At 55.6% G+C, this 26,909-nt stretch overlaps 2 protein-coding genes across 3 annotated transcripts; both read right to left on the reverse strand.

Annotated features, from left to right (window-relative positions):
- Positions 1-95: 95 nt before the first annotated feature.
- SLC44A4 (solute carrier family 44 member 4) lies at positions 96-11,131 on the reverse strand. Its single transcript, XM_033093691.1, has 21 exons — positions 11,034-11,131; positions 9,149-9,197; positions 8,665-8,738; positions 8,463-8,541; positions 7,656-7,755; positions 7,451-7,576; positions 7,224-7,284; positions 5,957-6,047; positions 5,796-5,879; positions 5,327-5,562; positions 5,137-5,236; positions 4,451-4,543; positions 4,064-4,166; positions 2,143-2,396; positions 1,961-2,055; positions 1,755-1,858; positions 1,577-1,650; positions 1,290-1,360; positions 1,092-1,186; positions 934-1,018; positions 96-313 (listed from the first exon to the last, which is right to left on the reverse strand). The coding sequence occupies exons 1-21, from the start codon at positions 11,065-11,067 to the stop codon at positions 195-197; spliced, it is 2,127 nt and encodes a 708-aa protein (XP_032949582.1). The 5' UTR covers positions 11,068-11,131; the 3' UTR covers positions 96-194.
- A 434-nt stretch (positions 11,132-11,565) lies between these two features.
- EHMT2 (euchromatic histone lysine methyltransferase 2) lies at positions 11,566-26,893 on the reverse strand. Of its 2 annotated transcripts, XM_033102974.1 has the most exons (28): positions 26,834-26,893; positions 26,121-26,187; positions 25,806-26,024; positions 25,452-25,705; positions 24,589-24,673; positions 24,460-24,500; positions 24,190-24,345; positions 19,938-20,075; positions 19,703-19,817; positions 19,425-19,526; positions 19,063-19,211; positions 18,828-18,971; positions 18,509-18,744; positions 18,249-18,431; positions 18,044-18,126; positions 17,580-17,686; positions 17,359-17,481; positions 17,181-17,282; positions 16,330-16,434; positions 16,062-16,216; positions 15,812-15,979; positions 15,329-15,473; positions 14,970-15,047; positions 14,486-14,601; positions 14,297-14,383; positions 12,740-12,818; positions 12,424-12,599; positions 11,566-12,035 (listed from the first exon to the last, which is right to left on the reverse strand). In XM_033102974.1, the coding sequence occupies exons 1-28, from the start codon at positions 26,873-26,875 to the stop codon at positions 11,855-11,857; spliced, it is 3,636 nt and encodes a 1,211-aa protein (XP_032958865.1). In that variant the 5' UTR covers positions 26,876-26,893; the 3' UTR covers positions 11,566-11,854. The 2 variants fall into 2 exon arrangements, with proteins under 2 accessions (XP_032958865.1, XP_032958863.1); XM_033102972.1 differs by lacking the exon at positions 26,834-26,893 and having other exon boundaries at positions 26,121-26,428.
- Between the last annotated feature and the right edge of the window lie 16 nt (positions 26,894-26,909).

Consider the following 26,909-nt stretch of genomic DNA (forward strand, 5'->3'; position numbering starts at 1 on the left):
GGGGTGTATTTTAAAGTGCCAAGCGGGGAGAAAAGGGTCGCTTAATGTCAATGAGGGAATAAAAGTAGTACCAGACTTTTTGAGAAAACAAAATATCAACCTTTAATAAATTTTTTTTACTACAAAATCAACATTTGAAAGACGAGGTGAGGCTGGGAGGCTGGTTATACAGGCAGGGTGCAGAGCTGTGTCTCTCACTTCTTCCTCTTGTTCCCTGGGGACGCCTCGTTCTTCTTGCCTAGAATCTTCAGAAGGGCCTTGGACATGTAGTAGGGCCGGTCTAGGGAGCCGTCGTTCCGCTCCAGGTCTTCCACTGAGTCGCAACATAGACCAGTTAGAGTGGACTCTGGAGGACTCCGCACTCCCCGGTTAAATTGGGACTAAGAGACAAGCTAGCTGCCTGGTTTCCAGACTGTACTATCACCGGCTGTTTTGGGGGCAGGTTTTGTAATTTACTGAGTAGGTTATGTAATCTCAGTTTCCTCATCTGTAAAGTGGGGTCAGTAATAGTATATTTCATATTGTGATAAGGATTAACAGAAAAAAAACAATAACACATATCCATTGCTTAGTGCAGACTTTGGCACATACTAAAACCTAAATGTATGTATACAGTAGGGCAAGAAAATCCCTGCTCTCTACAGCCACCTGCTGGGAAGCCATCTCTTGGGGTTCGCTTCTACCCCAGGTTTCCTGGGGGATGACACTGGAGGCCTCTCCCCTGGAATGCTCCTTCTTGGAATAGCCCACCAGCCTGGGAGCTCACTTCTCTCTTCCTTCCCCAAACCCTTGGCCTGGGATGTCGGAAGAGGCTCCCTCTGGCTCTGGCTGCTTTAACTCAAAGTCACTGTTTCTAGAAGCACCAAGTCTTCAAAAAAGCCTGAACAGCCTGTACCTTGAAGTTGGGGGGGAGGTGGTGGGAGTGTCACTCACAGAAACAGAGGAAGAGCGTGTCCACGCACATGCCAAAAACGCTGAAGAAGCCACTGGCAATGACATAGGCCCCCAGGATGGAGGTCTGGAAGACATAGGCTTGTTAGGATTCCTTTGGGGAGTTTGGAGGGTTGAGACAGAGAGCGGGAGTCACTCACCATAATAGGCAGCCAGTAATAGTTGAGGTGGGGGTTCTCAAATTCTTTACCCAGCCCTGGGATGCGACCAGTGAAAAAAAAGAAGGACAAGACCCCTGTGGGAGAGGTCTGGAGGTCAGTGTCACTCCTCTAATGTCACCTCTTCAGCTTCCCAGCACCCCTGCCCTCTGTCCTTGTAACTCACGCCCCGGTCCTTACCGACACCTCCCACCACCAGCAGCTTCCCGAAGAGCAGCAGCAGGTCTGTGACTTTGTCCAGGACAACCACCCTGCATGGGGAGTTGGGGTAGGTGGGGGGTGAGAGGCCCGGCAGGGCTGGGAACATAACTGACTATATAATTTGCTGTGACAGAGGCAAAATGAGAATTGTTCACATTTCAGGATGGAGGCAGCAGAGCCGAAAGCAAGCTTGAGGCCCTTCTGAGCCCAGCATGCCCATGAAGCCTGCGTTGGGTGGGAGGGCACGGGGTGGAGGACAGCCTGACCTGACAATGTTCCGCATGAGCAGCATGAAGGCGTTTTTGGCTGAGACACAGAAATTCTTCCCGTAGATGGCGATCTGGGTGAGGTGGAAAGGTCAGAGTTACCTGTGGAGAGCTCACCTGGGCCAGGGTGGGGGGCCAGGGCCCCGGAGCAAGGGGCTGCTCACGCAGTGGGGCTCACCATGATGTATGCATTGCGGTTCAGGAACTTGATAAACTTTTCCAGACACCAGAGGCAGCACTTGAAGCAGCACATGATGCAACGGGCCATCGGGTTCTGGGCTCCTGGGGGGCAGAGGCCTCAGGTTTGCACACTGGCCCCCGACAGCCCTGCCCCAAGGACCCAGCTGCTCAGCAGGCCTTCCCCAGCCCCTGTCCTCGGCTTACCTCTCAGTTTGTGGTCAATGTACTCCAAGATGACCCGGGCTATCTGCACAAGGCTCAGGATGAGGGCCCCGAAGGCCAGTGACCCGGTGTGATAGCTGCAGAGGGGTTCAGCAATCAGAGGCAGACCTGGGACCCCTGGGACTCCCAGGCTCACAACCCCCAGGCCCCAGCCCCAGGCTTACCGCAGTGTGCGAATGAAGGCAGCACCTAGGGGAAAGGTGGGGATGTCCCGAGGCTTGTTGAAGGCCCAGTAGAAGGAGGCAAAGGCCCCAGCCAGCACACACTGGCCCAGGGCCAGTACCCAGTTGAGGGTCCAGAATAGCCCAAGGACCCCGTAGATTTGCAAGTTGAAGAGAGAACGTTGTACAAGACCTGTGGACAAGTAGCCCTGGAAGACGCACATCAGCCCTGGGCACGAGGAGTTCATGGGCTGAGCCTGGGGGGCACAGAGTAGGCTCATTACGAGCCAGCTCCTGCCACTCCCAGAGTAGAGGGAGGGAAGTAGCAGCCTCCCCCAGCTGCGGAAGCCAGTTTCTTCCAGGAGACCCATCTCCAGGTTCAAACCGGGTTCAGCTTACCTATGGTGTGAGCATAATTCACTTCTTTCAGTCTCTGGGTGGGCACAAGAGCTCACAGGAGCTCCCAGGCCATGTGGGCCAAGACTTAATGGTGTGTGTGTGTGTGTGTGTGTGTGTGTGTGTGTGTGTGGAGGGGGAGGGAGGTGACCAATACCTAGCTCTGGAGAGCCTGGCACTCAGCCAGCTGTCCCCTCCCAGAGCAGCCCCTGCAACTTCAACTTTCCAGCAAAATTGAACAGATATTAAGGAATTATTGTTACTTTTGTTGGGTGTGATAATGGTCATAGCAGTTATGCTTTTTAAAAGTCCTTATGTGTTGAGATCCATCCTGATGTATTCACAGGTGAAATGGCACAATGTCTAGGATTTGACTTAAACTCTAGAAAAAAATTTTTGCAGCTAGGGGTGGGAGTGCGGTGGGGAGACAGATGAAAGAAGAACAGCAGAAAGATGAAGGTGTGGAATCTGGGTACAGGAATTCTCTATTTTGGTGTGTGTTTGAAAATTTCCGTAATAATAAGTAAAAAGCACAGAAATAAAAAATAACCCTTTCTAGGAAATACGACAACAATCTTTATGATTGCTGACACTGAGTGTTTGTTTGAAATTTTATAATAAGAAAATAAACATCTTTCTGTTTTGCATGTAATTGTGGGTTTGTGTCAGTCTCCCCTGCTAGATCCTGAGCAAGTTGAAAGCAAGAACCAGGTCATTTGGGCCTTTGCATACCCAGTGTCTGGCACATAGTGGGTCCTTCATAAATTAACCAAACCTCTCTCTCCTTTTTTAGAGTGGGGCTAATGCCTGCAGGCAAAGCCCCCAGTACTAGCTCAGAGCAGGTGGCCACATGACAGCTTTGAGGACAGTAAATTCCCAGAGGTGCAGTGCCACTCCCTGGGAACCTCGGGGGTGGGGGCAGTTTGGGGAAGCGGCTTCTCTCCCAGAACCCCCCAGGGTGTCCCACCTGCCTAGGGCACTGTGTTCCTCCAAGGCAGGAAGATTAACAAAAATAAATAAACAAAACCCTTTTATAGTTATCAGCTCTTATCAGGTGCTGGGCATTGTACTAAGCACTTTATAGGCTCAATGTCATTTAATCTCCTGGCCACCTTAAGTGACAGTATTATGATTAGTTCCATTTTACAGATAAGTGAACTGAGACTGGTTGGGTGGAGTGGTTCATGGTCCTCCTTGCAGAGGAATGTCTTGGTGGGAGTCGGGGGGAGAAGTTCTGGTACTCAGCTTCCCCGGGCCTGGCCCTGCCCTTGGGCACAGCACGCCTGCTCCTAGGTCTCAGTGCCCTTCCCAGTGTAATGGGCAGCTCAGGGGGAGGGCTACTAGACCTGGAGTGAGTGACTGGCTCCCTTTCAGGCTCTGCTGGGGGACTGTTGTGTGACCTTGAGTGAGCCCCTTGCCCTCTCTGGTCCTCTGTCTCCTGGTAACAATGAGGCATTTGGACCTGTTGGCCCCTAAGGTACCCTTAGACCTATGGGTGCCCCTCCACACACACTCCAAATCCCCTCACCGTGGGGTCGCATGATGTATTCATTGGCACTTTCTCACAGCCAGGTAAGCTGACATTGGGTGCCCAGAGGACGTACTGAGGCTGTCCTGATGTGGCCAAGTACCCAGAGGGGAGTCAAGGAAAGCATGGTCACATGGGAGGCTCCACAGGTCCTCTCCCCAGGGACCCCTTCCCAGGTGCTCGTGCAGGATGTTCACTGCACCAAGGGGCTGGAATCCAGCCTGGGCTCGCTCTTCCAACTCTGTCCAGGGGCAGGGCTGTGCCTGCCCAGAGGAAGAGGTGCCTTCTTCCCATTGCACTAAGGCGCACTGTGTGGGCAAGCATTGCCCTTTCTGCCCTCTGCCCCCAGGGACTCCAGGAGGGTCTGGCTGTGTGGGCAAAGGATACAGAGCGATCATGACCCAGTAGGCAATGCAGATGAGCAAGAGGACAAAGGTGACCAGCGGGTAGAACATGGTGGCCATCATCTGTCCCACAGCCCTGTAGGGAGACGAGTGCCATCCATCAGTCCGGCCCCGGCCCCACCTCAGCCCCGGCCCCACCAGGGCTTGCACCATACCCCAGGCTGGACACTCAGTAGGTGCTTCCTAAGTGAACTGAATTGAATAAATCAGGCTCAAGGGGCCCTTAGAAGAAACTAGGGTCTCAGAGAAGCCACCAGGGGCAGCCTCAAGGAGAGTAAGGGAAGAGTCCTCAAAGTATGGTGTCTTGACCCACTTGGCAGGTAGGTCTTGGTTGGAGCAAGCTGTTGCTTCTCTTCCCTACCTGGATTTCCACCATTCCCCCAACCACCATCACCACCCCAACGATAACAACTGCCCTATGGTCAGCCCTTCTGGGGGGCCTGCTTCATGTCCTGGGACGTGGTGAGACATGAACTCATTCATCCTCAGGACAACCCTACAAGGTAGGAATGATTACCACCCCACTTTACAGATGGGTAATGCAGGCTCAGAAAGGCTGTCACGCAGCAGTGTTAAGCATTGGGCCCTGCTGCCCTTCTCCTGCAGGGCTCCCGCAGCCTGCACACCATGTCCCCTGCCCTCTGCCCCATGGCCCTCTCAGGCCCTGACCTGCTGGCCTCCTGCAGGAGGGCGATGGCGATGCGGATCCGCTGCCTCAAGAAGATGAGCAGGAGCAGCAGCAGGCCTTCCAGCACAGCCAGCACGATCACTGAGGGGGGAGGGGCAGAGGGGGCGGGGCCAGGATCAGGGCCAAGGCCAGGGCCCTGCGGGGGCGTTAGGAGGCGGGCAGGGTACTCACGGGCTGCCAGCCAGGTCTCCTGAACGCTGCTGTAGGCGCTGAGGTTGGTGGTGAAGCCCAGCTGGGTGATGGAGGCACCCTCGTCCCGCAGCACTTGGTACTCCTTCCAGCAGTGGTAGATGCCATATGCCAGCACTCCCAGCACCCCTAGGATCAGTACTAGCACCACAGGGCCGGCCACCAGGCGCAGGAGCAGGATAAACAGCATGCTCAGGACCAGAGCCACCCCCAGGGCACTGTAGGCAGGGTGAAGTAGGTGAGGGTCATCCCTTATCCCCAAATGCCTTTCCTCACGCCTCCAATGTCCCCAGATTAGAACCCCTTTCAATTATAAATCCTGCTGGGCTTGGGGTTCATTCTGAGCTCTGGCTCCTCCTCCTCCAGCCAAAGTCTCTGTGTCAGACACTGGGCTGGGGGAGGACCAGGGCGGGAGAAGGGAAGAAGAAAGTAGGGGGATCTGGTGACTCACACAAGAATCCAGTACCAGGACTGGGCAAAATCTTCAAAGATCCTAATGCTGATGTCGCGGGCATTGAGGCTGTCAACAAGACCACTGTGGGGGACACAGAGTCAGGCAAGGAGGTGGTGGGAGGGGGCATGGCACAGAGATGTAGGGGCAGGGGTGCCCACCTGATCCCCTGGATGATGGAGGCGTTGCTGGAGATCCCTGGGAGTTCGGGCACAGTGGTGTAATTGTACCATGGCAAACAGCGGCCCAGCGCTGAAGGGAGAGAACGGGCTACTGGGTGGGAAGGCCCAGAGCTTGGGCTTGAAGGTCTCTGGCCCCCACCGTGGCCCACAGTGCCCTCAGGGGAGGGGAGAGATGGGCACTGCCCTGTCAGAGGGCTGCTCTTGATTCCACAGTTAAAAGGGAGCTCCCACCCTGAAGCCCAGCCCAGGCTTTCTTCACTGTCTCATAATGTCCCCTTCCTCCCTGCACTGCTGTCTGGTGTCAGACCCTCCTCCCCTCTGGCCTGACACAACACCTCCACCCCCAACCTTGCCACCCAGCAGCCCACCCTCTGCCCGAGTGCCAAGCGGACCATGGCACAGCACGGGCCCCATCATTCCCGGGCTTGAGGTCCCTGCAGTGCTCAGACCTCCAGAGGTTGTGCCCTGGACAGTGCCCACCTCACCGCCAGGCTTCAAGGCCCCACGTCTGAGCCCAGCCACTTTCCCCTCACCTCTGCACCTTCCCTCTTGCTGCACCTCTCTCCAAGCACTCTCCCTCCTCCAGTAACCCCACCCATTATTCCTGGTTCAGCTGCATCTCCACCTCACCTCCTCCAGGAAGCCTATGCCATCTCCTGTGGCACCTATTATGTGCCTACAGCACTTATCACCACCCTTACAACAACTTTGCCAAGCAACCTGTGGCATTTACATCCTAAAGATGAGGAAACAAGTCTCAGAGAGATTGAGTAATTGGCCCAAGACCATACAGCTGGAAGGTGCAGGAATTTAAATCGAGATTTGATTCTGGAGCATTCATTTGAGATACTTCCTATTGTACTTATATTGAGAAGAGGACATCTTTTCTCATGCTATAATTTAAAATTTTTTTCTATTAAAAAATAACATTCACTATTGGAAAGAAGAGCATAGAGAATAAACAAAGAAGTCAACTGTGATCCCACAGCCCCGGCACATGTGCTTTCAGGGGAAGCCCATGCAGTGTCTGTGAACGTCTCTGGTCTCCCCACCTAGCCTGTGGCTCAACCAGGGAGCAGTTATCATCTTCCGGTGTCTTTCCCCAGTGCCTAGCACACCACAGGTGCACAACAAACACTGCTGCACCTAAGCTGTGTGTCTTAACTCTCTCTGGGCCTGGTTTCCTTATTTGGGCCATAAAAGTATAGGACTAGCTGATGCCTGAGGAAGGAATGTAGCTTCTCACCTGGAGTGGAAGGAAGGAGGAAACTTGGACAGAGCTCTTGTTGCAGGCTTTGGAGCAATGGCTGGGGTGTGTGGGGGGCACAGACAGACACAGAGATACAGAGCACGATGAAGGAGTGAACCCCTGCCCCCACCATTACACCCCAGTCGTCTACCCAGCTCCCCCTCGCACCCTGACCCATGTGACCCGTCCTTGCCCCTAGCGATGACCTTGGGGGCAGTGCTTACCATATTCCAGGGCACTCCTGGCAGACAAAAGTTCCGGTTTTCAGCGTAGAAGACCTCCCCGACTGTCAGTGAGTACTCACTCTTACTCACAGTCCATGGGGCCTGGGGGCAGGAGGATACACACACCTGGGGGCAGAGGGCATGCTGAGGGGCTGGTACCCTAACCTGGGGGGCATCTGGGCAGAGGCAGGTCCCAGGCTCTGACCTGGGGCGTGGGGCACTGCAAGCCGTGCTCGGAGATAGTGATGATGTTGGTGGCTAGGATGCAGCTGAAGATGTTGAAGTAAAGGAGATAGGGTTTATCTCTGCAGGAGGGGAGGAAGCGCACGTCAGGGTTTGCTCAGGTGTGGGGGGATGGGAGGGACAGCCCCACCCAGCTCAGTCCAGCAGGGAGGTACTGGAGACACCCAAAAGATTTCCCAGTCATTCAGCATCACAGATGGTTCAGACAGAGCCTGAACTCTGGAGCCAAAACTACAGCTTTGTGACCTTGAGCAAATCACTTAATTGCTCATTGCCTCGGTTCCATCAGGTGTAAAATAATAGTAACCACTTCATAGGGTCTGAGTGAGTTTGTGTGTATAAAGTACACCTCCTGCCTGGAACATAGAAACGCCATATAAATGGTAGAGGTTTTAGTGCTGGTTGACCGCTTCCTGCCTGTGGGGACGGATCCCATCACTTCTGGGATCATCCTTGCATTTCAGAGGGGAAATCAAAGCTCCAAGAAGTTGGCCATACAACCAGAACTTACTTAGCCCAGCTGGGGATTCAAAGGCCAGTCTCTGAAGTCTAAAACCCGTGCACTTAACCAGGACCTACACTGCCTCCCAATTTTGTGGGGGGGGGGTTGGAGGGGGGGTGAGAACCTGCTCAATGTGGTCTGGGGTGCTGAGGTTCAGGGAGGCGGACGTGGGCGCGGGGGCCAATAGGGACAGGGGCTGGAGCCTGAGTGTGGAGGGTCCCCTGTGCAACCCCAGCCTCACCTCACTTGCCCCTCTTCCATACTCACTTGTTCGCCCCCATGCCACAGTAGGCCCCAGTAGAGTTCCTGGGGTAGAGGACTTGCTGGGGGTCTCCATACACCCAGGCTGGACACAGAGACACACAGAAGAATTAGGGACCGGGGAGGGCAAGGAGCAGCCTTGGGTATGGTCCCTCCCTGGGTTACTGCCCCCAGCCACCAACCCAGCTCTGTGCAGCTGGAAACTCACCCACGATCCCCACCACAATGTAACCCAGAATGAAGAGAAGGAAGAGGACACAGCAGATGACATCTGTGCAGCTCCTGGGAGAGAAATAGCGGAAGCCTTTGGAGAGGGGACGTGGGGGGCATGGCCTGGGGGAGTCATGGGCTCAGAGAGCTGTTGAGTGGGCATCAGTACGTTTTATTATTTTTTAAGGAAACCTTTTCTGGGTGGGTAAACTTTCCTCTGAAGTATAACAGAAAAGTGCATAACTCATAAGTGCTCAGGGGATGAATTTTCCCAAAGGGCACACACCTGTGCATCCAGCTCCCAGGTCAAGAAACAGAATATCACCAGCACCCCAGAAGCCCCCGTGCACCCGCCACACGCGACAAAACCCCCACTCTCCTGGGGCAGGAGTTTTCTTTCTCACAAGCTTACCAATATTTCAGCAAATGCACAGCAAAAACAAAATACCCCTGCCCGCACCAGTGCAGGGCCCAGAACTTACCTGTTCTTGATGGGGCCTCGAAAGGAAGGGTCGTGTTTGGCTGGTTTCCCTGAGGGGCATGGGGAGCAGTGTGCAGAGTGAGGCACTGAGAGGAGTCTCCCCCCATTTCCTGTCCCTCCCAAATCCCCCCCTGCCCTCAGGCCTGCAGGGAGATGGGCAGGGGCGGGGCTGGCAGGAGGGGAAGCTGGAGAGGGGGAAGGGGAGGGTCAAGGCCTAGTCAGCAGGTCACCATGAATGGCCAGGTGCCCTTGGGGGGGGGCGGGGGCTTTAAGGGTCATTTCCAGCTCCCACCTCAAGGCCAGCAGCCAGGGAAAGAGCCTTCGCTTCCCGCCCCCATCCTGGCCCTTGAGTCTGTCTCCAGCTGGGATGTGGGACTCTGTGGCTAGGAATCTCAGTGGTCCTCATGTCCCCAGTCCTTGCCCCTCTCCGCTCCCTGTACCACACCAGGGAGGGCACAGCCCCTCCCCACATCTGCCCCAGGCCCTATCTTTGGCCCAAGGCTCTGGGGAAAGAAAGTGGAGCCAAAGCCATCAACTCTGGCAGGGCCTGGGGAGGGAGGGAGCCCCCTATAGACCCCCACATGAAGGGACCTCAGTCTCCAGGCCACTGCCAGTCTCTGGGCAAGCAGTCAAATCAGGGTGACACCTGAGCTTTGTGGCTGAGATTGTGGCGACGTCCTGTTCCTAGTCCTCCCTGAGTACACACAGGGAGGAGGTGGGGCCAGGCAGCCAGGGTCCTGAGTGGGCACCGAGGAGGGAGGGTGGAGGGCTGGGCAAGAATGTGGGAAGGGGTGGGGTCCGTCCTCTCCAGGTGCATTGGACTCTGTCCCTCCATGGCTCTTGGATATAAATGAGGTCAATGATTGATCCAAAGTTGTTCCAGGAAGTCTGGGAAGTCATCACTGCTTCTTCCCCAGCCCCTTTCGGGTGCCAACCCTCCCCTCTGGGAGGCTTCTCCCGTGGGGTTCCCTTCCCTCCAGATGAGGGGCTCAGATCCCCAAACCCCAAGGGACCTCTGCAGGCAGGCCTCTAGCCCTCACTGCTCATGGGGATCCCAGAGGCTGGCCCCAGTTCCACAGCTCTCCACCGCTAAACCTCAGACCCCTGGGACAGGCTCCCAGCCCTCATTCCTCATACATTCTGGAGACAGGCTCTTTGATCCCTCCTCCCTCAGGTCTTACCCTTCACAGGAACCCCAGAATGCCCCTGCCCCTATTCCTCAAGGTACTCCCAGATAGATTTCCCTCCTAACAGAGACCACGGAGGCCGTTCCAGCCCCCTCTCCGTAAATGCCCTCAGCCCAATTCTTCCCAGGGGCCCCCAGCATAACCCACTTCCCGTCACTGCTCACAGAGACCCTGGTAGGCAGACCCCCAACACCTTTCCCCCTGAGACCCAGGGTCCAGGCTGAAATTCCTTGTCTCAGGGACCCCAGCCGTTCCTCCTGACAAGCCCAGCGCCCAGCGTCACCATTGCAGGCGCAGGCTCCATAGCAGGACACTCCCAGCCCCAGCCCCATCGCCCCGCTCGGGGTTCTACCCTGCCTCCTTTCATTCAGGCTTTGCTTTCCAGGGCCCAGCCCTGAGGGACCAGAGTCTAGGCCTGAAAATCCCCCTCCTCCCAGGGACTCCTATTCCTCTCCGAGACCCTAGCTTCACTCCCCAAAGGCTCCTCAGCAATGGCCCCCAGACCCTGAACCCCAGCCTCCTCCCAGGACCCTGGCTCTGCCTCCTTCCGTCAGCTGAGGCCCTCCCCTCAGGGACTCAGGACTCCCTCAGCTCCTCTCCCTCAGGCCAGTCCCAGACATCTTGCCCTGAGTGGCCCAGGCAGGCCCCCTGTCCTCTGCAGGGTCCTGGTCTCCACCCCCGTCTTGCCCCCAGGCTCACCGTAGGCCTCCTCCCGGTTCTGCTTTCCCCCCATGGCTCAGTCTCCGGAGTGATTGGAGCCTGGGAGACCTGGCAACTCACCTGCCGCCCGGCCCGCCCTCCCACGTCACAGCCCCACCTCCACCCGCCTGTGGTCCCCGACACACTCTAGTTCTTCCTTCTTTAACTCCTGCAGAGGGAGGAGGGCGGGAAGGCCGAGCCAGTGACAGGGGCTCAGGGCCACTTGCTGCGGGCTCCACAGCCCATGGCCTGAAAGACTTGCAATGCTCTAAGAATCCTTCGTAATTCTGCAAACGACCTCAACCGTGGTGCACTCACGCCCACACCTCGCGCCAAGATTAAGTGTGAGGTTTGCCTTTTAGCCCTCGACTAGACCCTGCCCAGTGGTCCCCCTCTCTTCTCCCCTCCCGCTGGGCTGCAGTCCACACCAGCCGCCTGTCCAGCCTGCTTCCCATCTCTGCCCCTTGGACCCACATTCCCTCTGGCTGTGTGCGCTTCCTCCCCGGCCACCCCGCAACAGTCACCTAGACAGTTTATTACCAAACCCAGTATTTATTTAGAAGAAAACCAGTTGGTATAGAGGCCCATTTCAATTCATCAAACTTCAGCTGAGGATGGGGAACAGGGGTATGGCCAGCCCTGAAATCACCCTCCCAGGGAGGAACCAGCTCTGGGAGAGAGGGGCTGTCAGACCTCCAGGGCCTCTGGCGAGGAATGTGTGAAGGGCTCGGGAGAGAAGATGGGCTGTGAGCAGCAGGTGACAGGGGCGCCTGCTGAGCTGGTGGCCATCCAAGGGTGGGGAGGGAGGGTGTGGTCCACTCTCAGGGGTTGACAGGGGGCAGGGAGCCCAGCTCAGGCAGCAGCTCGGGGTGGGGGTCCAGGCGGGCCAGGCGGCTCTGCTCTAGGGCGATGGCCTCAGCTGAGTGTTTGCACTTCTCAGAGCCACACTGGCACGTGAAATATTTGCTTTTGATGTCCCAGAAGCGGTCGCCATAGTCAAACCTGTCAGAGGAACACAAGAGGCTTGTGGGACCCAGACCCAGCAGCCCAGGCCCACTCCAAAGCCTGTGTGGATCCTGTTCCCCAGGAGGGATGCGGGCACCCACCCCCATCTTCTCCCAACAGGCTCTAAGTCCTCATGTTTTGTGGACCAGCACTGCCTGGGAACTTGTTTGAAATGCAGTCTTGGGCCCCAGCCCAAGCCTGCGGAATCAAAGTCTTTCTGAGATGCTCAGGGCTATTTCAAAAGCCCTTCAAGGATACTTCTGTACACTGACGGCTGAGAAGCTGCTCTAATCCACGCCTGCAAATCAGGTGTCCTCCAGCCTTCAGCTGCTGGCCCCAGGCTTGCTGCATCTCCCACCCCTGGGCCGAGCCCTGGCCACCTCACCCCAGCTCCTCCCCAGTCCGGATGTCTCGGGAACTGAAGAAGGCAATGCGTGGAAATCGCAGGTCTTGGTGAAGCATGAAGACCCGGACGGGGATGATGTTGGGGTCACACAGGTGGTTGATGAACCGGCTGATGTTGCCATAGTAACGGGCATCGATGCAGTATACCTCTCCATCCTGAGGGGAGGGCAGCACTCCTCACATCTACCCCCACCCTTCACACCTGGCCAAGCCCCCACCCACTGACCACCCAGTCCCTCCTCCCCAGGTTTCCACCTGCTGACGGGGGGTAGGGGACGGAGGGGTCTCCTGCCCACCTTGTTGTCTAAGTCAAAGAGATAAGAATCATCCTCTCTCACATCGGCCTCGGCATCGGAGATCAGCTCCCCAACATACCTGTTGGGCAGGAAGCGGTGGTTCTGCAGGTGAGCAGGGGGCTACTTGCAACCCCACGGGATCCTCTCCCACCATGCCAGCTACCCGTCAGTGTCTGTGAATCTCACAGGTCAACACTGCTGGGACCAGGCTGGGTGACCCGGGGCACAGGGGGCCTGGAGGACAGTGGACATGATCGGGGAGGGAGGAGGTGGGTGGCCCCCTCCGGAAGTGGGATCAGGAAGAGAAACAAGGGACAGAGGCATGTGAGGAGACAACACAAGGCACCTTCCCACCACCTGGGGTCCCCAGTGAATAGCTAGGACAAGCAGGACTGGGAAGTGTGGGCCGGGGTGAGCTGGAGAAGCAGCGGTGGGAGGGGTGAGGGGAGAGGCTGGGGCCATGCTGGGGACGACTCGGGCAAGCATGGAGGCGCCAGGCCTCGGGTTAGGGGATCAGTATCTGTGGGCCACGGGCTGGGTGGGGAACTCTGTTCAGGTTTCCACGCTGGGAGGCGTGTGGACTGGGAGCCACCCAGCAGGTGGTGGTGATGCCAGGCTGCAGGACAGGACAGTGGTGAGGGAGGCAGGAAGGGGTGGGGCCACAGGAGCCACGAGGAACTGCAGGAAGGAGCCAGGCGGGAGGACACCCGCATTTGGAAAGCAAAGGGACAGGAGCTGCTAGGAGGAAGGGCGCACAGGTTAGAGGTGAGGACAGTGTCGCCAGAGCCAAGGGGGTGGCACACGCCAGAGGGAGGGGGGCTGAGGCGCATGGAGCGGGGGCTGCGGGGGGGACCGTCGGAAGGCTGCATCGGCAGAGGGGTGAGGGCAAAGGCAGATCTGAGCAGGGATGAGCAGTGAGCGGATGGTGGGGAGAGGGAGGCCCAGGAAGAACAGGCTGCTTGTTTGAGAAGTTGAGAGACGGCCTGAGGTAATGGATGGTCTCTAAGAAGGCAAATGGGGCTAAAAGTTTTTATTATTTTAAAGGCTAAAGGAGACCTAGGTGAAGTTTGAAGGCCATGGAATAGGAGCCAGGGGACAGGGAGAGGTTACAGACACCAGGCAGACAGAGAGCTGATGGGGAGGAATGAGGGCCCTGAGAAGGTGGACAGAAAGGGCACCTCCATTTTGACAAGCACATGAGGCTCAAAGAGGTGAAGGACCTGGGCAAGGACACCCAGCGGCAGAGTGGGGCTCAAACCGAGGTCCGGGTCCAAAACTGGTGCTTTCCCAGCTCAGAAGGGCGGGGAGAAGGTGTGTGAGGCTGGAAGCAGACAGAGGGGAAGGGAGGGGATGAAGGAAGATGTGGGCAGTGGTGACGGACAGCTGTGTGGTTTGGGGAGAGTGGGGGCGGCTGGGGTGCCTGGCTGTGGGGATGGTGGCAGAAACAGCAGGCTGGAGAAGGGGTGGTGAGAAGAGGCGGGAGCCGTCAGGGAGGAGGGCAGAGAGGGAGGCCGGGAGTCAGCAGTAGCCACGGGCTCGTCCTCTTGCCCCACTCACTCGCAGATGAAGGTCCCCTGGGGGATGGTTTGTAGGGCTCGGACCCCCCAGCCCATCTTGGCTGTTCGGTAAAGCTGCAGTCGCACCCTGGGGGTGGGAGAGAGGGTGATGTTGGGTGAACGGAGCTGGAAGTACCCCATAGGAGGGGAGAAAAGGGGGATGAAGGGGGCTGCAGGGGTGGGGCCTCACTTGATACCACTCTGCACTACCCGGTTCTTGCAGTTTCTCCAGCAGGAGCAGGCCTGGTTACACTCAAAAATTAGTGGGGGCTCGATCTTGTTAAATTCCTGGAGCAGCCGCCCGTCCTGGGATGAGAAATGGGAGACAGTGGTTTCTGTGTGGTGCCCACCTCAGCTGCCTAGGACCCCCAGGACTTCAGAGAAAAATCCTTCCTTGACCCCCAACCCAGAGACAGGGAAGCTAGGCTGGTGGACACCACACATGCTCTGAGATCAGACAATACGACACCCACAGCCATCCCCCTTGGTTTGCACATGTCTGGGCTAGGCCCAGCTTTGTCCTGGCAGTGTCCCAGGAATTCCAGGTCTTGCCCTGCCCTCTGCCACTTCCCCACAGGGTAGGAGGTGAGGGATAAGGTCCCAGGGAGTCGGTGTGCGAGGCCAGGTCCTCTGAGGAGTGAACAAGCACGTGTGGGGAGGGCGAGGGCACGTACCTTGTCATACCAGCAGCGAATGCTGAGCTGGCCGCACAGGCAGTTGGAGCTGGAGCAGTCATCCACACACGTGCAGTGCTGGGTAGGAGGCGGGGCCAGCTCAGCCCCGAGCCGGCCTGGACCCTCAGCTCCCAGTGTGCCCTGCCCCCTACTGCTGCCCTTTCTCTAGGGACCATGTTTACGATTGTGGGTGGTGATGGTCCCATGGTGAGTGGAATCAAGCTATTGCTGAAGGGGTGTCCCCAGGGCTACCATGAGCCCGAAGGACACCTCTGTGTCCTAAGGACACTTTCTCCATGTGGCTCAAGCCCCACAGGAGCTCCCTCCAGGCTCCACTCCCTGGGTCAGGTGCCCCTCACCTGCAGGTGCGTGATGTTGCGGTCGATGTTCATGGTGGACGTCTCGCAGTTCTCTGAGATGTACTTGTAATCCTCGGGGCACGGCTCCCCGTCCACACCGTTCACACAGGGAATGGGCACGTTCTCATAGCCCCGAGCCACGTCCCTGGCAACAGGGAGGTGAGCATAGGCTGAGGGCTCCCCCCGTGCAAGGAGAGGGCTGGGGGAGGGAGGCGGTGGTTCTGGGGTTCACTGCGGCATGAGGATACCCCGTAAGACGCAGGGCACCCAGTTAAATTCAGATTTCAAATGCACAGGAATAAGTTTTTAGTACAGGTTATGTCGCCAGTACTGTGTGGGACACTTTTCTATGGTAACAACCGGCACTGTTTATCTGAAGGTAATTTAACTGGGTGTTCTCTCTTTTTATTTGCCCTATGCGGCAGCCCCAGCAGGGGGACCAGAGGTGATTCTGCGGGTTCAGTGGGCCCCGGGAGCGCTCACCGGCAAATGATCTTCTCAGTGCGGATGGCCCGGTTGCCCACGCCCAGCCGAAGCTTGCGGTTCAGCTGGAGTGCAAACCACACGTCAGAGCGCTCAGGAGTCAGGTCCCATGCGGTGTCCCCCTCCTTGTTCCGAAGCTCAGGGTTCGCCCCGCGTGACAAGAACAACCTGGGAGGGGACAGGAAGCCCGTGGGGTCGGGGGCTGCGGGAGGTGGGGGGGGCAAGGGGTGTGGGGTGGGCGGGGCCTCACAGCACGCAGTCGTGGTAGCTCTCCCTGGCTGCAATGTGCAGGGGCGTGTCCCCGTGGTAGTTGACAGCATGGAGGTCGCAGCGGGCATTCAGGAGGACCTCGGCGATGGCGGCGCTGCCGGTGAAGGAGGCCCAGTGCAGGCAGATGTTCTCCTCCTGTGGAGTGGGTGGGGAATGGGTGGGCACAGGCAGTGAGCCCTTGAACCCAGCCTCCACCTTGTTCAGGGACCTTGGGCCATCCCCACCTCTGCGACCCTAACCAAACTCACGTTGTCTGTGAGGGTGACGTCAGCGCCCCTTGTCAGCAGCATGCGGATCACCTCGATATGCTTATGCTCTGCGGCCCAGATGATGGGCGTCCATCCTCCACTGTCCTGTGGTGGGGAGGGAGGGAGGTGTGGGGGCAGCCCTAGCCCTGCCCCAGCAGCCAGCCCTGCTCACCAAAGCAGCTTGTGGTCTAGGGCACACCTGAGCCAGGCTCAGCAGGCCCAGCTCTACCACTCACATGCTGTGGGACCGTGAGCAAGTCACCTGACATCTCTGGGTCTCAGTTTCCTCATCTATAAAGTGGGACTAATAGTATCTACCGCTCAAGGCTACAGAGTAATTTTTCTCTTTCTACTCAAAAGTCCTAGAAGCTGTGTCCCAATAGCGACAACCACCCCTAGGTACACAGACTCTAGTCTCTAAAAATATACCCATTAAAAGGAACAAGAGTTTCTTAGAGAAACTGTAGATTCTGAGTGTGGGGCAGGAAATGTGCTGGATGCTCTCAAAGACTACAGGGTCACATCAAAAGGCACAGGGGTCAACTTCAAGGGGCTCTTCCTGACAAAGGATGGGACGATTCAAAGATCGAGAAGAAAGACAACAGACTAAAACCGTATGAGAAACTAAGAGTTAACAAAGAATCTCACTGGACACTTCCAGAGGTTAAGGCAACTCATTCTGAAAATATAAAGAGAAAGAAGAGTAAAAGATACAAATGAAGAGGAAAAAAAATTGGCACAGGCTGGAGCAGGGGAGGCACAAAGGAGGGGTCAGAGGTCAGCTGAGGTTGAAAGAGGGCCCAAAGCCTGAGGCTGAGCCAAAGACCCCGAGGGCTGGGCGGGCCCCTGACCTGGGCGTTGACGTCCACCTGTCCAGTGCTGAGCAGCAGGCCGACCATCTCCAAGTTCCCAATTTTGGCGGCATGGTGGAGGCAGGTGGAACCGTCCTCCTCCTGGGGGAGATGAGGGCAGCTGAGTCCTCTGGCCGGCACCTCAAACCCGATCCCTGACGCGGCCCCGCTGCCCCACCTTGTTATAGACACAGCCGCCGCGCTGCACCATGTAGCGGGCCACCTCCAGGTGGTTGTTCACCACGGCTTCCATCAGCGGCGTCCGCTGCTGCTTGTCCACTGCGTTGATGTTGGCTCCAGCCTGTGAGGAGGGGGCATGTGGGCTGGCACCAGGGAGGGGCTGGGCAGGGGACAGCCCGAGGGCCTGGTCAGTGAGGCAGAGGGCCGGGCCCTGCTGACCTGCAGCAGCACGTGGCAGATCTCCACGGAGCCCTTCTGGGCAGCCGCGTGCAGGGGCGTGCGCTTGCTCTGCTGGTCACTCTGGAAGTTGGGATCCAGGTTGTCCACTGTGGGGAGAGCCCGCCACCAGAGAGAGAGGGACAAGTGGTAAGCGAGCAAGGAGGGGCGGGTGGCACCTCCTCCAGGGAGGCTTCTCAAGGCCCCAACCTGGGGCTGGGCCCCTCCTAGCCCTTTTTTTTCTCACCTTCACTGAGGCCCTGAGCGGACAGTAAGGATTTAGGAGCACCGGCTCTGCCCGACTGCAGAGCAGCTCTGCCCGAGTGCCGCTGTGCACCGGGCAAGGTAGGTAACCTCTCTGGGCCAAGGACAAAGTCCTTCATCGCTATACCCCCGACCCCAGCCCAGCGCTGCTGTATCATCGCTGCTCGATCAAGGTTTGCAGAACGAATGAGCAGAGTACTCACACAGCATCAGGATCACCTTCTGCAGCTCCCCCTGCTTCACTGACAGGTACAACTGCCGCGGGTGGAAGCGGAGCTTCTTCCGCCTGCCATAGCAAGGGAGGGGAGGGGTGGGCTCCTCAGATTCGAGCACCAGCCTTAACAGCTACAGATCTGCCCTTCCAGCCCCAGCGCTTGTCACTGTGTTGGACAGCAAGCCCCCACTCACCTCTCCGACTCCTGGATGACCAGGGCCTTTTCCAGGGCCTCCCGTCCTGGCCCTGGTGGCAGCCCCACGGCTGAGAGGCAGCCCCCATTGGGCAGGGTCAGGGAGGGTCCTGAGCTGTCGATGGTGTCAGCCAGGGGGTCGCAGGGTGGGCGCCGGGGCTCCCCATGCCCTCGCATCCGGGCGCTGTGGGAAAAGGCGCTAATGTCTCAGGGTGAGGGAGAGGGGGCGAGGAAAGACAGTAGGGAAGGGGGAGTCAGTACCTGGGCTGGGAAGTGTCTGCTCTCCCAGGGGCATCCTGGGCCAGGAGTGGGGGAGCAGGGGCTGCAGTGCCAGCTGGTGGGGTCACTCCATCCCCCCGGGGGATGGTCACCTCCTGGGCCTCAGATGCATCCTCCCCACAGTGGGGACAGAAGACCATCCCGTTCAGCTGGGACACACAGGCCTTGTGGAAGCGGTGGGCCACACGGAAGTCGGGGTGGCACTCCAGGAAGGTGCCCTGGGCAGGGAAACAATGTGGTTAGGCTATGGGAGCCTCTTCTCCTGTGGGGCATGCTGCCATCTGCCCCACAGGTCACTCACCGCTGTACAGAAGTAGCCGCAGCCTGGGCAGCAGTGGTGTTTGACCATGCGGGCGCGGTGGGTCTCACAGAGCACCATTAGTGCCACACGGCTTGATGGCCTCATGGTCTCCCGCTTGAGAATTGCAGCATTGCAGCCTGACAGCTGTGGGCAGTGAGGATGGGCGAGAAGCGAGGTGAGGCTGGGGCCCGGGGCTGGATGCCCGCGCACCTCTCCTCCCGTCCCACAGGCCCACCTCTCCATCCACACTCTCCGTGGCCATGCATTTGTGCCCTGCTCTCTCGCTGATGCGGTCAATCTTGGGTGCCTCCATGCGGCAGCTGCAGAGGGGCAGCTCCTCAAACCCACGCTCTGTCTCCAGCGAAGACGTGTCGTTGGACACCCCTTGGACAGAGGAAAAAGGGAGCTGAGGGAGGGCCTGCCCCTCACCCACTGGGACCCCCGGTGGGGCCTCTCACCCCCGCCCTGCCTTTCCCTCCATGCTCCAGAACCCCCAAAGCCTGGCCATGGACATCCAGTGGGGTATCCCTCCTCCCCTTTCCCTCCGGCCCTGAGGGTGCCCCCTAGTGGCTCCCTATCCCAGCAATTGGCAATTACCAGCGTGGTTGGGGGAGAGGGTCCCCTCGCTGGGCAGCTCCAGGGACCCCAGAGGGACCTCCATGTACTCACTGGGGCCTGAGGAGCCCACACCATTCACTCCTGACACAGAGACAGAGAGAGTGAGAGTGCGAGCTCACAGGCGCCTGGACATGTGGGCACATGCGGATGTACATGCGTGAGCGTCTATGATTGTGCACGCTCTCTGGGGACTGCGAAGGGGGCTAGAAGAGCCCCCTCTTCCCCCTCTTCCCAAAGCAGAGGGGAAGCCGCCTCACCTCGTGGCTCCTTGGCCCGTGAAGGCTCCCGCTTCCGTCGTTTCCGTGATGGCTTCACCCAGGGGCTGTCCTTTCGCCATTTCTTTTTGGCTTTGCGCCGGCCACTGGAACCACTCTGGGGAGGAGAAAGAGAGTTAGAGAGCCTGGCCCCCAGCCTACAACCCCTCCCCTGAGGACTCAGACCTCTGGTCCCATAGCCCCCACTCCTCTGGGGATGCCAGCCTCCAGCTCTCACCCTGTCTGATTGATTGCCTGACTCTTCGTCTTCCTCTTCTTCCTCCTCTTCCTCTTCTTCTTCCTCCTCTTCCTCTTCTTCCTCCTCTTCTTCCTCTTCTTCCTCACTCAGTTGTTCAGCCAGAGCTTCAACCTCAGACTGGGAGAGAGGCAAAGTGGGGCTGAGGAAACAGTGACCCCCTAGGCCACAGACCTGTCCTAGTGGGGGAACTCGGGGGAGAGGCAGAACAGGTCATATCCAACCCCCAGGACTCACACAATGAGGTGGGATAAAGAGAAAAACAACTACCCAGGGTGGCTCGCTAATGAAGGTGAGTATGGGCAGGAAAGGAGGGGAAAGAGCTGGGTAATGGAGAGGATGCAGAATATTATATAGCAACGAAAAAGGTGCCATAGTGAGATGTATTGTGTGAATCTTGCCAACATAACATATATATATATATATTTTCCCCCTTTTTTTACCCCCACCCCCTCCCCCCTACTCTGGTTCAAGCTGTTGTTTTTCAGTCTAATTGTGTAGGACATAGCTCACTGGCCCACGCTGGTATTATGAGCCTTGCCCCCCCCCCAAACCCACCCCGAGGCAGTCAGTCGCCAGTCAGCCGCTCACAGCAGCTCATGGCAGCTGTCCCCGGCTGCTGGCCGCCGGCCATTCACGCTGGCACACAGTAGCCCACAGCAGCCCACAGGAACTCACGTCAACTTCCGGCTGCTCAAGGCAGCCCAGCTCCAGGGAGAGCTGTTATTCACAATCTTAGCTGTAGAGGGCGCAGCTCACTGGCCCATGTGGGTATTGAACCTGCCTTGCGCGCATGGCATTCCAACCACCTGAGCCACTGAGCCGGCCCAGCAACATAATATTAAGCAAAAAATAAAAATAAAAAAACAAAAAAATAAATAACTTTCAGAAAGCAAATGTACAGTATTAAACTCTTTTTAAGAAGTTCATAAATAGGTAAGTTCATAAAATGGCTGCTAAAAATACTAGATGAAAAGCTAATGAGGAACTTTATAATGAGGATCAGACTGACATCACCTAAATCCACTGATCAATCTTAACATCACTAATAAAAGACCAGATATTCTATGCCTCCAGACGTGATGAAACAGGAAGCACTAATATCAGCGATCAAGCCTTCTTGGCAAAAACAACAAACAAAAAACAAACAACAAAATGAACACCTGAAGCTGATCACGCTTTTAGATCACTTTACAAGAAATATTGGGCAGACAGGTACATGTCAATCCCCATCCAATCAACCAACTCTTAAATGTGAGGAATTCTATAGGACAACTGACCTGGTTTCTTCAACAAATACATAGCAAGAAAAATTTTTTTTAAAAGATGGGGGGAACCTACACATCAAGAAAGACTAAGACAAATGTCAATCAGATCAATGTGAAGACCTCATTTGAATTTTGACAAAAACCCATTTATGAAACTGAGGAAATGTGAAGACTAACTGATAGCAAAGTGATGATATTAAGAAACTATTGGCAAATTTTTTAGGTGTGAAAATAACCATGTAGTGATGTTAACAGAAAGAGGCCTTACGTTTAGCTACATATGGAAATAGTTATAGATAAAATGATCCTGGGATTTGCTTTGAAATAATCCAGTAAATATGTGTGTTGAGGGAGGAGTAGATGAATATCAGCTGTGTATGACAAGGGGGCAAGAATATACAGTAGGGTAGAGAGTCTCTTCAATAAATGATTGGGAAGGCTGGACTGACACATGCAAAAGAATAAAACTGGACCACTTCCTGATATCATACAAAAGAATAAACTCAAAATGTATTAAAGACTTAAATGTAAGAACAGCAACCATGAAACTCCCGGAAGAAAACAGGCAATAAACTTTTTGACATCTTTTCCCCCCCTTTTTCCGCCTCCCCCCACTCAGATTCAAACCACTGTTTCTCAGTCTAGTTGTGTAGCACACAGCTCCCTGGCCCATGCTGGTATTATGAGCCTTGCGCTTCCCCGGCTGAGGTAGTCAGTCACCGGTTGTTGGTCGGCCACTCACAGCAGCTCACAGCAGCTCGAGCCAGCTGCCAGACACTCACGCTGGCCACTAGCCACTCGTGGCGGCACACAGTAGCCCACGGCACCACACATCAGCCCAGGGCCACTCACGCTGGCCATCGGCTGCTCCTGGCAGCCCATGCCAACCTCCGGCTGCTCATGGCAGCTCAGCTCCAGGGAGAGTTCTTGTTCACAATCTTAGCTGTAGAGGGCGCAGCTCACTGGCCCATGTGGGAATCAAACCTGCCACCTCGAAGTTAGGAGCACAGCGCTACAACCACCTGAGCCACCAGGCCGGCCCCACGCTTTGACATCTTAGTAATACTTTTTTTTGAATCTTGTCACCTCGGATAAGGGGAAAAAAAGAAAAAATAAACAAATGGGACTACATCAAACTAAAGAGTTTTTGCACAGCGAAGGAAACCATCAACAAAACGAAAAGACAATGTACTGAATGGGAGAAGATATTTGCCAATGATATACCTGATAAAGAGGTAATATCCAAACTATATAAAGAACTCATAGAACTGAACACCAAAAAAATCTAATTAAAAAACGGGCAGAGGACCTCAACAAACATTTCTCCAAAGAAGACATACACATGGACAACAAACAGACATATGAAAAGATGCTCAACGTCCCTAATCACAGAGAAATGCAAATTAAAACCACAGTGAGATATCACCTCACCTGTCAGAATGGCCACCATCAATAAATCAACAAACGATATTGTCAAGGCTGTGGAGGAAAGGGAACCCTGGTGCACTGTTGGTGGGACTATAATTGGTGCAGTCACTATGGAAAACAGTATGGAGGTTCCTCAAAAAATTAAAAATAGAACTACCTTATGACCCAGCAATTCTACTTCTGGGTATTTGATCTGAAGAAAACGAAAACACTAATTCAAAAAGACATATGCATCCCTATGTTCACTGCAGCACTATTTACAATAGTCAACATATGGAAGCAATCTAAATGTCCACTGACAGACAAATGGGTAAAGAAGTTGCGTATATACATACAACTGAATATTACTCAGACATAAAAAAGAATAAAATCTTGCCATTTGTGACAACATGGATGGACCTAGAGGGTATGATGCTAACTGAAATAAGTCAGACTGAAAAAGACAAATACCATATGATTTCACTTACATGTGGAACCTAAAAAACATAACAACAAATAAAACAGAAACAAACTAAGATACAGAGAACAAATTGATGGTTGCTGGGTAGGAGATGGGTGAAAAAGGTGAAAGGGATTAAGAAATATAAACTGCCAATTTTAAGAATAGTCACAGGGATATAAAAAGTACAGCACAGGGAACACAGTCAATAATATTATAATAACTACGTAGGTGTCAGATGGGTACTAGACTTATTGGGGTGATCGTTTGATAATTTATAGAAATGTCTAATCACTACTTTGTGCACCTAAAATATTATATATCAACTGTAATTGAAAATTAAAAAAAATTATTTAAAAAGCCAGCTGAGTATTGAAAATTGTTGGAGCTGGGTGATGGCTACATGGGGCTCATTCTTCTATTCTTTTGTTTATACAGTTGGCTATTGAACAACACGGGGGTTAGGAGTGTCAACCCCCACACAGCCAAAAATCCATGTATAACTTTTGACTCCCCAAAAACTTAACTAGTAGCCTACTGTTGACCGGAAGCCTTACCAATAACGTAAACAGTTGATTAATACATTTTGTATGTTTTATATATTATATACTATATTCTTACAATAAAGCTAGAGAAAAAAATGTAAGAATTCATGAGAAACATACATTTACAGTGTTTATTGAAAAAAATCCACATATAAGAGGACCAGCGCAGCTCAAAGTGTTGTTCAAGATCATCTGTATTTGAAAGTTTTCATGATAAAACACAAAATAAAAAGCAAAACAGGCAAGACGCAGCATTATAGTGCATAGGCAAACATGTATGAGATAAACCAAGAGCAAAGGGATAAACGAGCAAACAACAAATAAACCATAAAATGGGATGCTAAACCTCAAGTCCAGGATGGTGGCCACTATGGAGAAGGGCACAGGGATGGAATGGGGCGCAGCATATATGGCAATAAGTTAACGTAGTGTGGGGCAGTGAATCAGGGGGTGTTCAGAAGATAAAAAGAGAAGAGTGACACAGGGGGCCACTGAGGGGTGACTGACACAGGGGGTGACTGAGAGTGCACCCGGACATGGCTGGCCCCTCTCACCTTGCTGTCAGAGTCCACACGCTCATCCACAGAATAGGCGTCATAGTAGAGGCTGAAGTCATCCGCCACCACCGTCTCCCACTCCTCCAGGGACCCAGGGTCCCTCTTGTCCAAGGTTATTTCTCCTGAACCCCGAGCAGAACCCAACTCCTCCGACTAGAAAAAGATCAGAACAATGGAAGCTCCTAGCACTCCCCCACCAACCAACCCATTTCCCTTGGAGCAGGCCCCCAGGTGGAGAGGCCTTGTTCCCTGCCTCTCGAGGCTCACCAGGCCACTTCCCGGGTTCAGCTTCCTCCTTTTGGCCACATCTGGAAGGAGAGAAAGCAGTGAGGCTTGTACCCTAAATCCTCAGGACTGGCCACATCAAGCTCCAGGAGGGTGGGAGGTGGGACTGACCTGAGGTCACCTTCCTCAGCGAGTGCATGTCATCACTCATACGGAAATGCTGCACTTCAGGTGGCCGCTTCTCAGGGACTGGGGGCTGGGGACCGAGAGGGAGCACACTTAGGGTCAGGGAAGGAGTAGGGTCGGTGGCCAAGATTAGCCTGGAGCCCCAGATGTGGGTGGGATGGTAGCCACACCCTCAAAAATGCCATCTGTACCTGCACTAACCAGAATGTGGCTATAACAACTGCTGTCTCCTGAGAAGTGTGTCAAGCACATCCCATACCTAACCCTCATTTCTCTCTTCAAGCATGCAGCAGGCCCTTTCTTCCCATATTACAGATGAGAAAACAAAGGTTAAGGCCTTGACCAAAGCTACCCAAACCACACCCAGAACAAAATGCTACCAAGAGCCCCCAAAACACAGTCATAAAGCTTGTGAGATTCTGGGACCTCTGTCATTTGTGGGCCATATCTCCTTCCCAGTAGGAGGTACAACCTTTAAAAATGAAGCAGGGGCAGTTTCAAAAACAGGAAAAAATCCTCTGGGGGCTTGCTTTGAGGTAGAAAGAAAGAGTGATTTGAAGTTTCTTTACATAGTCATTATCTTAAGAGTACTTAAAACATTGAACTATGTAAGTCTTTACTTTTGTCTCTTCTATTACGCTCTTCCCAGGAATTATAAACTCCAGGAAGACAGGAACCTGTTAGTTCAGATTAAGCCCCAACCCAGAATTTAAACAAAGTAGCCCCTTGATAAATATGTAAAACTGTGAACAGAGAAGGCCCAAAGCTAAATTGTAAAAAAAGCCTACAAGACGTTGAAGGTTGCTTACCTGGCCCTCCCATCCCCACAACCCTCTCACAATCCTCACCTGTCCATTTCCAGGTTTGGACATGGTTTTCCTGGCTCGGTGGACCTTGGGCTGCCCCTCCGGACTGGTTGTAGCTGGAGGGGGTTCAGGCCCTGCTGCTGCTGCCCCCTGGGCTCCAGGCATACTCAGCAGCCTCATCGCCAAACTCTGGACTGATGGGGGTGATTTTCCGGCCCCTGTCATTGACATCTTGGCACGGCTGGGACAGGCATTCCCCCTGCTGGGGGAAGCCGGGAATGACTTTGTGGCATGGCCTGGAAAACAGACAGGCAGGCAGGCAGAGAGAGGCAAGATAAGAAGGAAGGCAGAGTCAGAGGATACCCCACCTCACCCCCAGACTCCGAAGCCTCTCACCCAGCAGGATGCGTCCCCCTTGGAGGTCCCCATCTCCCTCAAGATTCTCAGGTTCATCCCCAATGGGCGGTGTGGCTCCTACAGGGGTGTCAGCCCCCTCATCGCCAACAGTGACGGTGACAGAGGCTGGGGATGAGGGGCCTGCAGCCTCCAGGGAGTCGGGGTTGGCCTTGGGCAGGGTCTCCTCACTACAAGGGGTGTCCCCCAAAGAGCCATGAACTGTAAGGGAAGAGAAAAAGTTCAGGGCTAAGGGCTCAGGGGATCTTGTATTTGGAGAGGTGAAGGTCCAGATGGGCCCGTTTCTGCTGTACTCACCTCTCTCGGTGGCTCCTCTGGGCTCCTTGTCCAGCACCAGCGCCCCCATTTCAGCGGGGGCCTCTCCCTGGGAGGCGACACAAGGTATAGGAGGACTGGTCAGACCAGTAGGAAGTTGGGGGGCCCAGGACGCCTGGGCCCTGGGGAGAGAGAGTAGGCTCCGGGGCCTACCTCTTCCTCTATGGGATCCCCCCCTTCCGCGGCCTCGGCTGCCGGGAGGGGCCGCACGACCCCTCCCCCGGGCCCGCATCAGCCCCCTCCCTCTCGGTAGACCCCTCATCTCAGGGACCGAGAAGAGAGGAGGGGGAGGGGGCGGGGCCTCAGCGCCCCGGCCCCGCCCCCTCCTCCCGGCTGCACGCGCCGCTCCCCCTTTGTCCCCCAGGCCGCGGGGACCCCGGGCACCAACCCCTCCAGCGCCCGCTGCCCCCCAGCCCGGTGGACGGCCCCTTGTGCCCCTCGCGCGTGCTCCTGGGGCCCCGGCGCCCGCCGCCCACTCCGGGACAGCCGGCGGCTGCACGCGCGCCTCCGTGCCCACTCCCCCCACCTCCCACCCCCTGGTCCCCTCATTCGCCCCCGGTGCTGGCCCTCCGGATTGCTGTAAGTCCCGCCCGGGCCCCCCGGCCCCGTTGCACCCCCGGAGCATTGCACGGGTGCGCGCTTCCCCCGGGCGCGCGCGCGGGCATGCACCCGCCTCTCCCCCTCCCCTTCCGCACCTCGGCGGCCGCCGCCACTGCAGCTCCCGCCGCCGCCGCCATCGCCGCTTGCGCTGGGGGCCGAGCCGGCGCGCGG

The sequence above is a fragment of the Rhinolophus ferrumequinum genome, chromosome 3 (assembly GCF_004115265.2).
Source record: "Rhinolophus ferrumequinum isolate MPI-CBG mRhiFer1 chromosome 3, mRhiFer1_v1.p, whole genome shotgun sequence".
Taxonomy (NCBI): Eukaryota; Metazoa; Chordata; class Mammalia; order Chiroptera; family Rhinolophidae; genus Rhinolophus; species Rhinolophus ferrumequinum.

Excerpts from the sequence above, each read along its gene's own strand:
- SLC44A4 (XM_033093691.1), bottom strand. The coding sequence starts at position 11,067 with ATGGGGGGAAAGCAGAACCGGGAGGAGGCCTACG. Across the intron at positions 4,167-4,450 it reads TACTGGGTCATGATCGCTCT|GTACTTGGCCACATCAGGAC; the intron begins GTATCCTTTGCC and ends ACTCCCCTCTGG. Across the intron at positions 314-933 it reads CACGCTCTTCCTCTGTTTCT|TGGAAGACCTGGAGCGGAAC; the intron begins GTGAGTGACACT and ends GTTGCGACTCAG.
- EHMT2 (XM_033102972.1), bottom strand. The coding sequence starts at position 26,400 with ATGAGGGGTCTACCGAGAGGGAGGGGGCTGATGCGGGCCCGGGGGAGG. Across the intron at positions 20,076-24,189 it reads GTGTGGACTCTGACAGCAAG|TCTGAGGTTGAAGCTCTGGC; the intron begins GTGAGAGGGGCC and ends CCTCTCTCCCAG. Across the intron at positions 17,482-17,579 it reads TCTGCCACGTGCTGCTGCAG|GCTGGAGCCAACATCAACGC; the intron begins GTCAGCAGGGCC and ends CCCTCCTCACAG.